This window comes from Crinia signifera, chromosome 4 (genome assembly GCF_055691185.1).
Source record: "Crinia signifera chromosome 4, ASM5569118v1, whole genome shotgun sequence".
Lineage (NCBI taxonomy): Eukaryota > Metazoa > Chordata > Amphibia > Anura > Myobatrachidae > Crinia > Crinia signifera.
Window position 1 is genome coordinate 65,553,080 of NC_139220.1, and position 12,824 is coordinate 65,565,903.

Consider the following 12,824-nt stretch of genomic DNA (forward strand, 5'->3'; position numbering starts at 1 on the left):
GGCACAAGTGGTGTACCTATAGAGAAAAAAGAAACCTCCCACTTGGAATCTCCTTCCAGGTGGACCATACTACAATACTGTCTACTGTCTCTGTTGTTATATGAAGTATTGCCCTGGATTCTCTTTCCCCTACCTCCCACTTCCACACCTGTCTCCACCCCTGTGTGTCTGTCCTTCGTGACCTCCTGCCCCTGTCTGCATGTCTTGTATCTCTGTCATTTGTCTAGTTCCCCCCCCTTGGGTTATCTTGGTCAGTCTCTTTACCGGCTGACCTGATAAATATGTCAGTACCTTATAGACCTGTGTTATATTGACTTATCAGTACCTTACATAACCATTCTGCTATTGTTAATATCTGTTATGACCTCATGTGAGGTACCTCTTGTTCAAATTTGTACTGACTTAATAAAAACTATTCTTTAAAAAAAAAAAAAATAATAATAAATAGAGTCCTGCTGCTCTTTGATGGGCAGAAGCACCTACACAGTTCAGGTGACCCCCATCCTCAACCCCACCTCCGTAACGACCTGGAACCCAAATAGTTTTGTGGGATGGTGTCAAAGCAGTGAGTTGGGGGGGGCTTAAAAACAATTTGCTATGGGGCCCACAACGTTCTAGTTACGCCTCTGGGCCCATCCCTGCGACCTGCTCTGACGGGTGCAGGGCATTACGCACATGGGCAGTCAGAGCCCCAGCAGCCTGCAGTGCATTGTGTAGCTATAAGCTATAATGTGCTACTACCATTCTGAGATGGCAGTAGCTGCAGGAGACGATATCCGGAATGCTTTGCATTCTGCATATTGGTAAATATGGCAGCATCGCATCCCCAATAGAAACCTATGGGGAATGTGGCTGGGAGCGGGACAGGAGATTCCTGCTACTTACATGCCAGTGGTACTTAATATTGCGGCTAACCCAGAAAACAGAATTAGCTGCAAATATTATATGATAAAAGGGCCCCTCTGAGAGCAGCAGCCCCGTACTGAGTGATCTTCAAATTATGTAAAAAAATGATTTCATAGCACCATGATATGCTTCAGTGTTAACTGTAACATGTTTAGTACTGGCAAAAACCTAAGCTACAGTACATAACTGAATAAAATAACTCATACTGGCATTTATTGGGTTCCCAATAGTATTTTGGCCATGCGTCAGCAGCCTGTTTACTAGCAAATCTGCTCTCTACAGTATATACATATTGTATTGCTGTATTTGTAAATCAGCAGAAGAATCAAGCAATCCAAGCAGCTCAGTCCAAAACACCACTTTATTATTTATTGACTGTAGCAGGATACTTCCCTCTGGACATTCCATGTTAAGTAACTGCAGGCTTTACCATCCATAGGATATCAACAAGCATGAGCCTTTTGGTTTTGTTATTGCAACAAGGAAACTGAGGACTGTCTCAACCCCTTCAGGTGTTTTCTCGAAGATCACCAGAGAAGAAATATTTTTTGGATCATTTGTCAGGAACATAATGATAGACAATGACGTCATAGTTATGTAATACTGTCGGGATAGACTAGACCCTATTTCCTTTTGGACAACTAGAACGTCCTGACTGCTAAAACACCCACGGCTTTTAAACCTGTTCCCATGCCAGATCGTTACCGGGGGCCTGATAAGTACACAGCCCATAATACTCAGGCAGCTCTGCAAAGGAAAATCTTAAAGGATTGTTTAAATTCCCTGATGCAATTCATTCGATTCCTTGTGGCGATGATGGACGGCCTGCCGACCAATTACCGTATTGCTTTTCGGGTTTGCTTTACTAGCCATTGATCATAAAAACTCTCTCTCCCCCCAAAGCCCTAGTTTGGTCGGCAGAGAAGCTTCCCACCCTGTCAGAGCTATACACTTTTTCTTTAGATGATTCATCCCTTATGTTAGAAATTTGAACTTTTGTTTTTATTTCGCTGGTCTGGAGCAGGAATGACGAGCTGCTGCCTTCTACGCTTCAACATATTTTCAAGCGATTAACTTGATTAACTAAAGCAGAGTTTTCCGTTCAAATGCCAGTCTTGTAGGACTTTCTCCTCTTCTCTATGAAACGTGCTGTACTGGGTATTAGCTTATTGTCTGCCCGGTACTTGGTTTGCCAGGTATATACGCAGTGGTAGCAAGGACGCAGCACTAGCAGAATGTTGGCATAAGATGCTTGTAGTGGCTGCGACAGTGCTGGCATAGCCGCTGCTCTGGCAGGATAGTTGAGAACCTGGGGATACTCAGGCAGTCAGGCAGAGAGATGAGTAAAGACGCCGTACAGGCAGCTAGGTTATGCGTCTGTGAATCCTATGACCTAGAAGACGGGGAAGCCACATGTTGGCATGCTCCCACTAAAGCAACACTTGGAGCGCCAGGGATCAGGATGCCTAATAAAAACTGTTCAGCCGAATTCCAGGTTTTGATGTTAAACGCCATTTTATCCTAAGTTCTGCTTCCAGGCACCAGCTTCCATCCTTTGTTCGGGTACAGTCTCCCTTGCTGCACTTTTGCTGATCGAAAGTTATTGCCAATTCCATATTACAGCACCTTCAATTCTCCATAGGCGGAGGGTGTGTGCGTAGAGGGAGAGAGTGAGGGAGAAAGAGGGGGTAAAAGGAGGGGATAGAGAGCGCACAGAGCAGCTCATGCTTGTGACTCACTCTCAGGCGAAGCGAGCAACTGAACTTATCACCTCATCTAAACCGGGATTCCAGGGAATCCACTGGATCTCCACATCGCCGGATCTCTCACGTGGAGGCAAAGAATCTGGGAAGTAGAGAAGCCATCTGACTTCCCGTGACTGCAGCACCTGGTTCTCCTGGCTTCCTCAGCTATGTACTCCGTTATCTCTGCCTGCACTTGCCTGTAAGGACTGTCAGATTACTTTCTCAGCTAACATAATAACGAGACACATAAATATTGTTATGCCAGAGTCTGATCCTTTTATTGCTTTGTCTCCTAGATGCCTATACGCCATGCTGCTGTGCTGCTGGGGGCAGGTATGTGGCTTTTCCATTTTATTTAAAGAAAAATGCTAAATGGATTTTCCATTGAATATAGTGTTCGCTGGGTTAACTTTTTGGTTCATCTTTCTGGATATGCAAAAAGCTTTGTCACGTAGATTGTGTCCAGAGAACATTTCTGATTGAATGTCCTGTCTGTCCTAAGTAACTTGCTTAAAATCCACATTTTTTTCCTTTCCAGAAAAGACTACTCCCTTTCCGTCTTTTTCCAAAGTAGATGAAATTTTCCCTAAATTGATTTTAATTATGTGACCACAGAAACAGAGATGAAATAAGTATAAGCACATTCAGGAAGAGCTGTTTAAGAAAAAAAAATTCAACTTATTTATAGTATAACAACATTCCAGCAAAGGAGAAAAATGCACCCAAATGTTTGGAAGACTCTGTTGGCATAAGAAACTATTTTTCCCTCCCTTTCTCCTTTTGCTAGCACTACACGTGAGCCTTAAGATGACACACCCTCTATTTGAACTGATGGTTGTTGGCAAGTCCAGTAGAAGTCTTTGTACTTTTGCTTTAACCCAAACTTTACATTCTTTGTGAATAGGCAGAGGTAGATGATTACTAGATTAGTGCCATACATGCATGCTGGATAGAAGTACTCTTAGTATCGTATCCATGTGTATAATGAAATACCGAAAATAAATATTGAATGGGAATTGTCAGTTTGCTTGGTTTTAAGCATTTTCAGATTTAAGAGCAACAATATTTGTTTGTAATATGTTGATAAGAATAAAAGTAAAAAATGTTTGCATAAGAATAAATCATGATGTGATATTGGCGACATCACTAGTGCTACAATTGAGTGGCTGTGATTTACGCATATATATCTCCTGTGGCAATTGAAAATGTATGCCTTTCTTTTCTGATGAGCCAACGGTGTACTTATATCTGCCCTTCTGTCTTACTTTGTGATGAAATCTTAATGAATAAAGTTAAAGAAGTCATTAGGACCTGGGTCACAAAGACTTATTAATATTGATAATTGATTGAAGGGTTTCTTGAGTGAGTGAGTGAGTGTGAATCATTTCCCTCTATATTTTGCATAATCGGGCTATGCCATTGCCCCAATTTGTTTTTTTATACCATTCTAAATCATATTGTCACTTACATTACTATAAGAATTTGTCAAATATAAAATCTGCATCTCCAACATATAAGAATTGACCTGGTCACAAATGGGGAAAAACCTTATTATAATTAATTGAATAATGGTGTAATGGTTGGCATTACTGCTTCACAGCACTGAGGTTATGGGTTAAATTCCCACCATGGCCCTAACTGCAGAGTTTGTATAGTCTCCCCGTGTTTGCGTGGGTTTACTCCGGATACTCCGATTTCCTCCCACAATCCAAAATATACTGGAAGTCAATTGGCTTCCAACAAAAAAATGAACCCTAGAATGTGTGTGTGTGTTTGTGTACATGTGGTAGGGAATATAGATTATAAGCTCCACTGGGGCAGGGACCGATGTGAATGTTCAACTCTGTAAAGTGCTGCGGAATATGTGTGCGCGCTATATAAGAAACTTAATAAATAAATAAATAAAATGTGTGTGTATATAATAGATTGTAAGCTCTATTAAGGCAGGGACAAATCAGAATGTTCAAATATCCTCTGTACAATGCTGCGGAATATGTGTGCGCTTTATAAATAACAGTTAATAAATAAATGGTTTACTGCATTATGCATTTTTGTAGTTCCATAGGACTCTAATGCAGTGGTTCTCAAACTGTGGGTGCTGACCCCAAAGGGGGTTCCGACCTTCTCAGTATGGGGTCGCGACTCCTTGTTGCTGACCATCGCATGACTGTAGTGTGGATGTAATGCTGCCTGCAGGGCCAGCCAGCCCCCCCCCCTCACATGCCGTGATCCCCACAGGCATGTGAATGGATGTTTTGCATAAGCATCCATTCGCAGCCTTGGGTGCTGGGGCAAAATCATTTGATGGTCGCCGACCATCAAATGATTTCTTCAGCACTAGTAGATGTAAGACACCTCTATAAGCGTTCCCATGGGTATGACCCCTCACTGCCACTCCACACACCCACTGCTTGGTGCGAACGGGTTCGCGAACGTGCAGTTTGCCATGCCCGCTCGCACCCAGCGTCTGCACATGTGCAGAAATGTATATTTCCGAACCCCCCCCAGTGCATGTAAATCAGAATTACCCCTTTAATCAGAGATTTCGGTTTGTCTTGTTCCTTTCAGTGAATAAGATGAAATTTGGCATATTGCCTGGAAAGCACTTGCTAAAATCTGATCTTTTACTTTAGCTGCTTTAAAACTTTAGAAGTTACTGGCGTTCTTGCAGTTGGAACCTGTATTCTTCCAAAGCAATAAAGTAATGAAAAAACTGCTCTGTACTTGGTGACTATTAGAAACACACTTTAAGGCTTCTCTGCTGATTTTGTAACATTTATGAGAGCTGATGTTACCGTTTTGAACTGCTGTGTAAAAAAACTGCCTTATCATGAATGTTCATGTAACATAATAGAAGTTGTGGTGATTTGCTATTTAAATTTAACAATGTCATTGCAGTACATACATTTAGACAGAATTCACAGATTCTTGTTTTGCTTTTCTTTTTTCTAGCTAGCAGGTTATTAATGCTTGAGGTGACAGTCGTGTCCTTACAATAGTTATACTCTTTTCTCCTTTTCAAAACCTCTCTGGAGGACAGACAAACATGGCTATCAAAAGCGCTTTGCATATCTTGTGATTGTTGGAATAAGGATATATGTAGCCCTTGAAACTAACGTCCTATGGGATACTGGGATCGTCTCAAGACATTGGGTATTAGAGGGTATCCGCAGGAGACAGGCACATCTATAACTTTGAACTGGGTGTACTGGCTCCTCCCCTCTGATTCCCCACAAACGAGCCAGTTTAGAAAAATGTGCCCTCTGGATGTACACTGCTGGAGCTCCAGAGAGTTTGTCTTCAGTCTCATTTCTTTTATTATTTTGGGTTTGCTGTGTTGGACTTCACAGTATTCCTGCTTCGTGGCAAGTCAGGAGAAGGGTTAACTAGAGGAACTAGAGAGCTCAGTGGGCACCAACACTGCTTCCTGCTTCTCCCTGCGGCACCATTTCTGTCTCACAGACACTCCTCAGCGGTGAGGTATAGAAGTGGGAAATCTGCTACAGAACAGCAAGTGTTTTCAGCGCTTTTATCGCTCATTGTGTGTTAAGGCCCATACACACTTGACAATTTTCAGCTCAAAATTGCCTGGTGTGTATGGTCCACAGATCCCCCACTAGCGATGATGCGTGCTCCCGCATCATCGCTATGAAAGTGGTTGATCTGCTGGTAAAACCAGCATGCCTGAAGATGATGGTTCATTTTGCAACCATCATCGCTCAGTGTGTGTGCGGCGAGCGATGATGGCCCAAGATGAAATGCTGCTGGTCCAGCCTCCCTCCCCCTGCTACCTCCCTGTCCCCTGTCCAGCTCTCCCATCCATTAAGTATTGCGCCAAATTGCTCCTCCCGCTCCCTCCCCCAGTCCTGCTCTCCCATCCAGTTGCATTATAGACGCCTCACTTGTTCCCTCCCCCGCTCCCCACCCCCTGTCCTGCTGTCCGTCCAGCTTCACAGGCGCCGCATGTGTCGCCCCCGTCCTGCTCTCCCGTTCTGCTCTCCCGTCCATGTAATACTTCTAATAGGCTCCTTCCCCTACTTACTTGCCCTTACTGCTCCGTCCGCCCGCATGCTGCTACCAGGAACGCTATTGTAAGTGCACTGCAACCAATGTTTTAATCTGGTCAATCCACTGCCCATCAATATTTGATTTATTATGCTGGTATTTACCAGCAAAACACTGCCCACCAATGTTTGATTTATTATGCTGGTATTTACCAGCAAAACAATGCCCACCAATGTTTGATTTATTACGCTGGTAGTTACCAGCAAACCACTGCCCAACAATGTTAAAAAATGAGCCGCTAATGTATACATCGCTGGCGCAAGCCAGCAATGTATACGTTAGCGAATCCACTGCCCACCAATGTTAATAAATGAGCTGGTAACGTATACATCGCTGGCGCAGGCCAGAGATGTATACCTTACCAACATCACTGCCCACTAATGTTATAAAATGAGCCACTAATGTATACATCGCTGGCGCAAGCCATCGATGTATACGTTAGCGAATCCACTGTTAAATAGAACAAAAATGCACTGAATAAAATGTCCATGCTTGTAATCTAAACCCCGCCCATTATGTAAATGACCTTTTATATGAAAGATTTTCACCAAAGTCTCGCACCTACTGAAAATCTCTTGCTCTTTGATGAAAATAGTTCAGTGTGTACGCACTACTTTGGTGAAAGATATATCTATCACAGATTTGTCTTTTGAAATGAAAATCTTCTAGTGTGTATGGGCCTTTACACTGTGCACTTAATTTCACTGACATATTACTGTATTGTATGTACTAAACCAACTCCTCAAAGGGAGTTCTGGTTAAGGATGTGCTGGTCCCCTCAGTTTCTCTGAGCGCTCCCCCACAGGCTTGTTAAGCTATACACACACATCAGTGTTAGAAGCTCACACATAGTTTCTGTACACTTCACACTGATTTATATATATATTTCACTGTGTTTGCTGTGTGTTGTGGGAAGGTTAATATTCTCCAGCATGGTGAGAAAAATAACCTGTGTAATTTGCAGTGCAAAGTTTGTGCCTGGGTTCACTTCACAGATTACCTGTGAACAATGTATGTCTCCACAGCTGCATACCTCCCAACTGTCACGATTACAGCGGAACAGTCCCGATTTTCGGGCCCTGTCCCGCTGTCCCACTCGCGGCAGGCATTGTCCTGCTGTGGGGGGTGGCAGTTGGGAGACCCCCCAATCTAATAGAATAGACGCTATGCGCATGCGCACAGCGTCTATTCTCGCATGAAAATGAGGTCGCGTCTAATTAGCATAAGCCGCACCCTCATTTGCATACGCCCCACCCTCGCGCCAGTGTCCCTATTTCCCCAACACAGAAGTTGGGAGGTATGCAGCTCGGGGTGTCACCCCAGCTTAGTGGGACCCCGCAATCAGACTCCCAGGAGCCTGAGTGGGCCACAGGTATAAAAGCTATGCTGCAGGCTGTGTCCTCTCAATTGACTGCAAAACAAGTGGAGCGGACTTATCGGTCCTGTCTGCAAGGGTAAATAATATCACCCCCACTCAGGGCCAATCATGCAAGCGTGCTGCGGCCGCCATTTTGCCTGACTCATACACAGATTCTCAGGCAGGAGATGATGAGGATGATGCAGAGCCATTACAGGACGCTCATTCATCACTGCGTGGCCTGGAACCTCTCATTTTGGCTATTAGAGAGGTGCTGGATCTCCCTCTGGCAGAAACCCAGGAGAGTGACCTATTTATTGTGTCACAGAAAAAACAACATATTGTTTTTGCTGAACAGGCTGATTGACAGAGGACACATTTAAGGAAGCATGGAAACAGCCGGAAAAGCGTTTCCAGCTGTCAAAAAGGTTCAAATCCACCTTTCCGTTTGACCCAGTCAGTAGGAAAGTGTGGGAGGAGCCACCGTTTGTGGATGCTTCAGTGTGCAGGTTGTCCAAAAAGGTCGTACTCTCTATCCCTGGGTATGCCTCACTTCAGGATAGTTCGGATAAAAAGCTGGATACCACCCTGAAAGCCATATACACGGCAAGTGGTGCGTCTCAGAGGCCAGTCCTCGCCAGCTGCTGGATGGCAGTCTATCCATACCTGGGCTTCACAAATCCAGGAGGGCATGTTGGCAGACATGTCAGTGGCACAGATCGCTGAGAGATTGTGCCATATCCAAGACACTGCAAAGGTGCTGTGTGATGCTCAAAAAGAGTCTCTGCCGTGGCGATGTCGGGTCGTAGGGCACTGTGGTTACTCCAGTGGGTAGCAGACGCTGACTCCAAGCGCAGTGAAGAAAATCTTCCCTTTAAAGGGGAGAAGCTGTTCGGCAGTGAGTTGGATGACCTAATATCCAAAGCAACAGCAAGAAAATCCACTTTTCTGCCAACAACGTCCACGCAGACCAGATGTCCATTCTCTGGGCAGTCATATCAGCCGTTTCAGTCCTTTCGGCCTTCCAGGCCCAAGCAGCGGGCAAGAGGAGCTTCCTCTGCTGCCAGAGGTGGCCGGGGCAAGTTCAGAAAGGCAGCAGCCCCAATATCCCAGGACCATACTCCTGGGATAGCCAACCCAAAACCCCCTGCATGAATCGGGGTCTCCCCACAAGTCTCTGGCAAAGTAGGGGGCCGGTTGGCGCATTTTGGCCATGTGTGGGATTCCTCTCACCTGAACTACTGGGTGAGGGATCTTACTTCCAACGGCTACAGGCTGGAGTTCGCAGGACCTCCCCCTCACAGGTTCTTCCGTTCATGCTTACCAGCAGCTGCGGAGGATCAAGCAATACACAGACTTGTAAAATCGCTGGTCATTGTACCAGTCCCAGTGGAGGAACAGGGCAGGGGTTATTTCTCTAACGTCCATTATGGAATACTGGGGTTCAATACTATGGGATAGAGATCCTCCGCAGGAGAGACAGGCACATAAGATCTTCAGTGTGGGTGCACTGGCTCCTCCCCTCTATCCTCCCTCCACTAGTCAGTTTAGAAAAATGTGCCTCAAGAGAGGCTGCACTTCTGGGAGCTCCAGAGAGATTTTTCAACATTTTGTTTTAGTTTGTTATTTTGGGGCGCTGCTTTTAGACCTAGGCAGCAGTCCTGTTTCGAGGGTGCCAGGGGAAGGGTCAGTCACCGGCCTCTTCAGGCGCAGAGCTGCCCTGCTGCAGGACTTTGTCCTGAGAGAGGTTTCTGTCACCGCACAGCATTGCGCTGGGGCGAGCAGACCTCCCAGCTGCCGCACACCCCTGGCAGGGTCTGAAGACTTCAAGTGGTGAGTACTGGTCGGGGTCCCCCACAGGGGGTACCCCGACTTTATGTGCAGCAAGATGGCGGTGACAGTAGCGGCGGACCTCCCGCAGGTACCGCACGAACCCCCCATTTTTTATATATTTGCTGGCAGGTACAGATAGCCACTGGACCACCAGGGCTATGGCAATGTCTGGTTTTTGCATAAAGCACAGATAAGCCTAAAAATGCCAGCTTTTTAATGCTAAAAGCACCAGCTCCGTTTTGGGGGCAGGGCTTAGTTCAGAGTGGGACCAGGCACTGCTAGGCAAGACTTCCTGCATGCTGAGGTAGCCATTACAGCTCCTCATCAGTGGGGTGGATCTGGGATCTTTCTGCCTGCAGAGACAGCAAGTTATAGCACTAATTAACACTTACATTGTGTTTGCCTAGCATATGAATATTGCATAGCACTGTTTTTCTGAAGAATTACTGTGTGTTTTACAGTGAACCAGCTGTGAGCTCAGGTTACAGGGTGCCCTGGATTCCCAAGTAGCTCTGTTTACCCCACACTGGCTAGTTAAGATATTAGTCTTTAACACATAGCCAAAGAACACTTACAAATCAGTGTGTGTGGTGTGGCTGTGTCCAGCTTCACAATGGTGAAGAAACTGACCTGCATGGTGTGCAGCACCAAGTTTATCCCTGCCTCACAGTCACAGGTTACCTGTGAACCCTGTATGTCTCCACAGCCTAGTTGGACTACCCCTCTGGCTAGTGGTGTGCCCCCCACAATATAGTGGGGTGTCACAGGGAGATAATGAGCCTGCATGGGCCAGCAGCATTAAAACGCTGTTAGACTCAGTCTCATCCCAGCTAGCTGCTAATACAAAGCAGACTCAGAGGGTGCAGAAGGATTTAGCCATCCTGTCAGCTAGGGTGGATATCATCACTCCTTTTCCCAGCCAGTCTAGCCAGCCTCAGAAAAGGCCCTTGTCGGCTGTGGCCCCTGATACAGAGAGGATGATATCCTTGATGAGGGGGAGGAGTTTCAGGATCAGGAGCCTATACAAGAACAGGCACCAGTACATGGCCCTGAGCCTCTTATCAGAGCTATTAGGGAGGTCTTAGAGCTCCCTCTGGAGGAAGTCACGGAGGGTGACTCTTTCTTTATGACACAGAAAAAGCAGTCTGTGTGTTTCCCAGAGCAGGCGGAACTAGAGGGTGTTTTCAAAAACGCGCCGGAAAACCCTGAGAAGAGGTTCCAGCTCACAAAGAGGTTCGCAAATGCGTACCCTTTTGAACCTGCAGGTAGAAAATTGTGGGAGGAGCCTCCCGTTGTGGACTCCTCAGTTTCACGCCTTTCTAAAAAGGTGTTACTACCGGTCACGGGTGTTTCCACCCTTAAGGACGGGGCTGACAGGAGACTGGAGACCACTCTCAAGTCCATGTATATGGCTAGTGGGGCCTCTCAATATCCCATACTGGTCAGTTGTTGGATGGCTAAGGCCATTCACACGTGGTCCACCCAGATCCAGGAAGGTTTGCTGGGGGACATGTCGGTGGCGCAGATAGGTGAAAATCTGCGTCACATTCAGGACACGACAATGGTCCTATGCGAGGCCCAGAAGGAATTGGGGGCCATAAATGCCCGCAACTCTGCAATGGCGGTCTCAGCCCAGAGGGACGTGGACTCCAAACGCAGCGTGGAAAGTATCCCCTTCTCAGGGGAGAGGCTTTTTGGGAGTGAGCTGGATGAGTGGATCTCCAAGGCTACGGCTGGTAAGTCCACTTTTCTTCCATCAGCTTCTCCTGCGCCAAAATGTCCAATTACTTTGCCTACCCAGCAGTCCTTTCGCGGGACTCGGTTCCGCTCCAGGGCTAGAGGTGCGTCCAATGCCAACACAGGTGGACGGGGTAAGTTCAGGAAACCTAACCCCTCTGGCACACAGGGCCGTGCTGCCACTGCAGCTGCCTCCAAGCCGTCAGCATGACGGGATCTCCCCACCACGGTATCCTCTCGAGGTGGGGGGGTTGTCTGTCGTACTTCAGCCAGGTGTGGGATGCCTCGTGCCTAGATTCCTGGGCCAGGACTCTTATTTCGCAGGGCTACAGGCTGGAGTTCGACAGACCGCCTCCCAGAAGGTTCTTCAAGTCGGCCATCCCCGCAGCAGCGGAGGACTGGATTCTCCTACAAGGGGCAATCCAGGGACTGCTCCAGTCCAGGGTAATCCTGCCAGTTCCAGTGCAGGAGCAGGGGCAGGGTTACTACTCAAACCTCTTCCTGGTGCCCAAGCCAGATGGGTCATTGAGGCCCATTCTGAACCTGAAGGATTTGAACCCGTACCTGCGGGTGTTCAAATTCAGAATGGAGTCCCTCCATTCGGTCATCGCCAGTCTCGAGCCAGGGGAGTTCCTGGCTTCCATAGACGTCGAGGGCGCCTATCTACACGTCCCCATTTGGCCCCCACACCAAATGTTTCTGAGGTTTGCGCTGGGAAGGGAACATTATCAGTTCTGGGCGTTGCCCTTCGGCCTGTCCACGGCTCTGCGCATCTTCACAAAGATCATGGCGGAGATGATGTCCCTTCTACGGCAGCATCGGGTGAATGTCATCCCGTACCTCGACGACCTGCTGATCAAGGCAGGGTCGGCAGGAGCCTTTTGCAGTGCTATTCAGCTGACCAGGAGGATCCTCTCGGACCACGGGTGGATTTTGAACCTGAAGAAATCATCCCTGGTCCCAAGTCAAAGGATGCTGTTCCTGGGCATGATCCTGGACACAGCAGAACAGAAGGTACCCCTTCCACCGGAGAAGGTGGCTGCAATCCAGCAACTGGTGGTAGAGGTGTTGGCGGGCCCACAGTTGTCGGTTCACCTCTGCTTGAGGCTGATGGGCAAGATGGTGGCCTCCTTCGAGGCCATACAGTATGACAGATTTCACTCAAGGACATTGCAGCTGGA

The 12,824-nt window shown here is 47.0% G+C and overlaps 1 protein-coding gene across 2 annotated transcripts in view; it reads left to right on the forward strand.

Moving 5' to 3' along the window:
- Positions 1-1,730: 1,730 nt before the first annotated feature.
- FGF18 (fibroblast growth factor 18) overlaps positions 1,731-12,824 on the forward strand; it is a 359,051-nt gene continuing 347,957 nt past the window's right edge. For both annotated transcript variants that reach the window (XM_083181815.1, XM_083181814.1), the window contains exons 1-2: positions 1,731-2,850; positions 2,948-2,984. Coding sequence is in view for 1 of the 2 variants with exons in the window: in XM_083181814.1 (XP_083037940.1) it covers positions 2,819-2,850; positions 2,948-2,984 (69 nt within the window). In the remaining variant the exon portion in view is untranslated. The remainder of the gene's footprint in view (positions 2,851-2,947; positions 2,985-12,824) is intronic.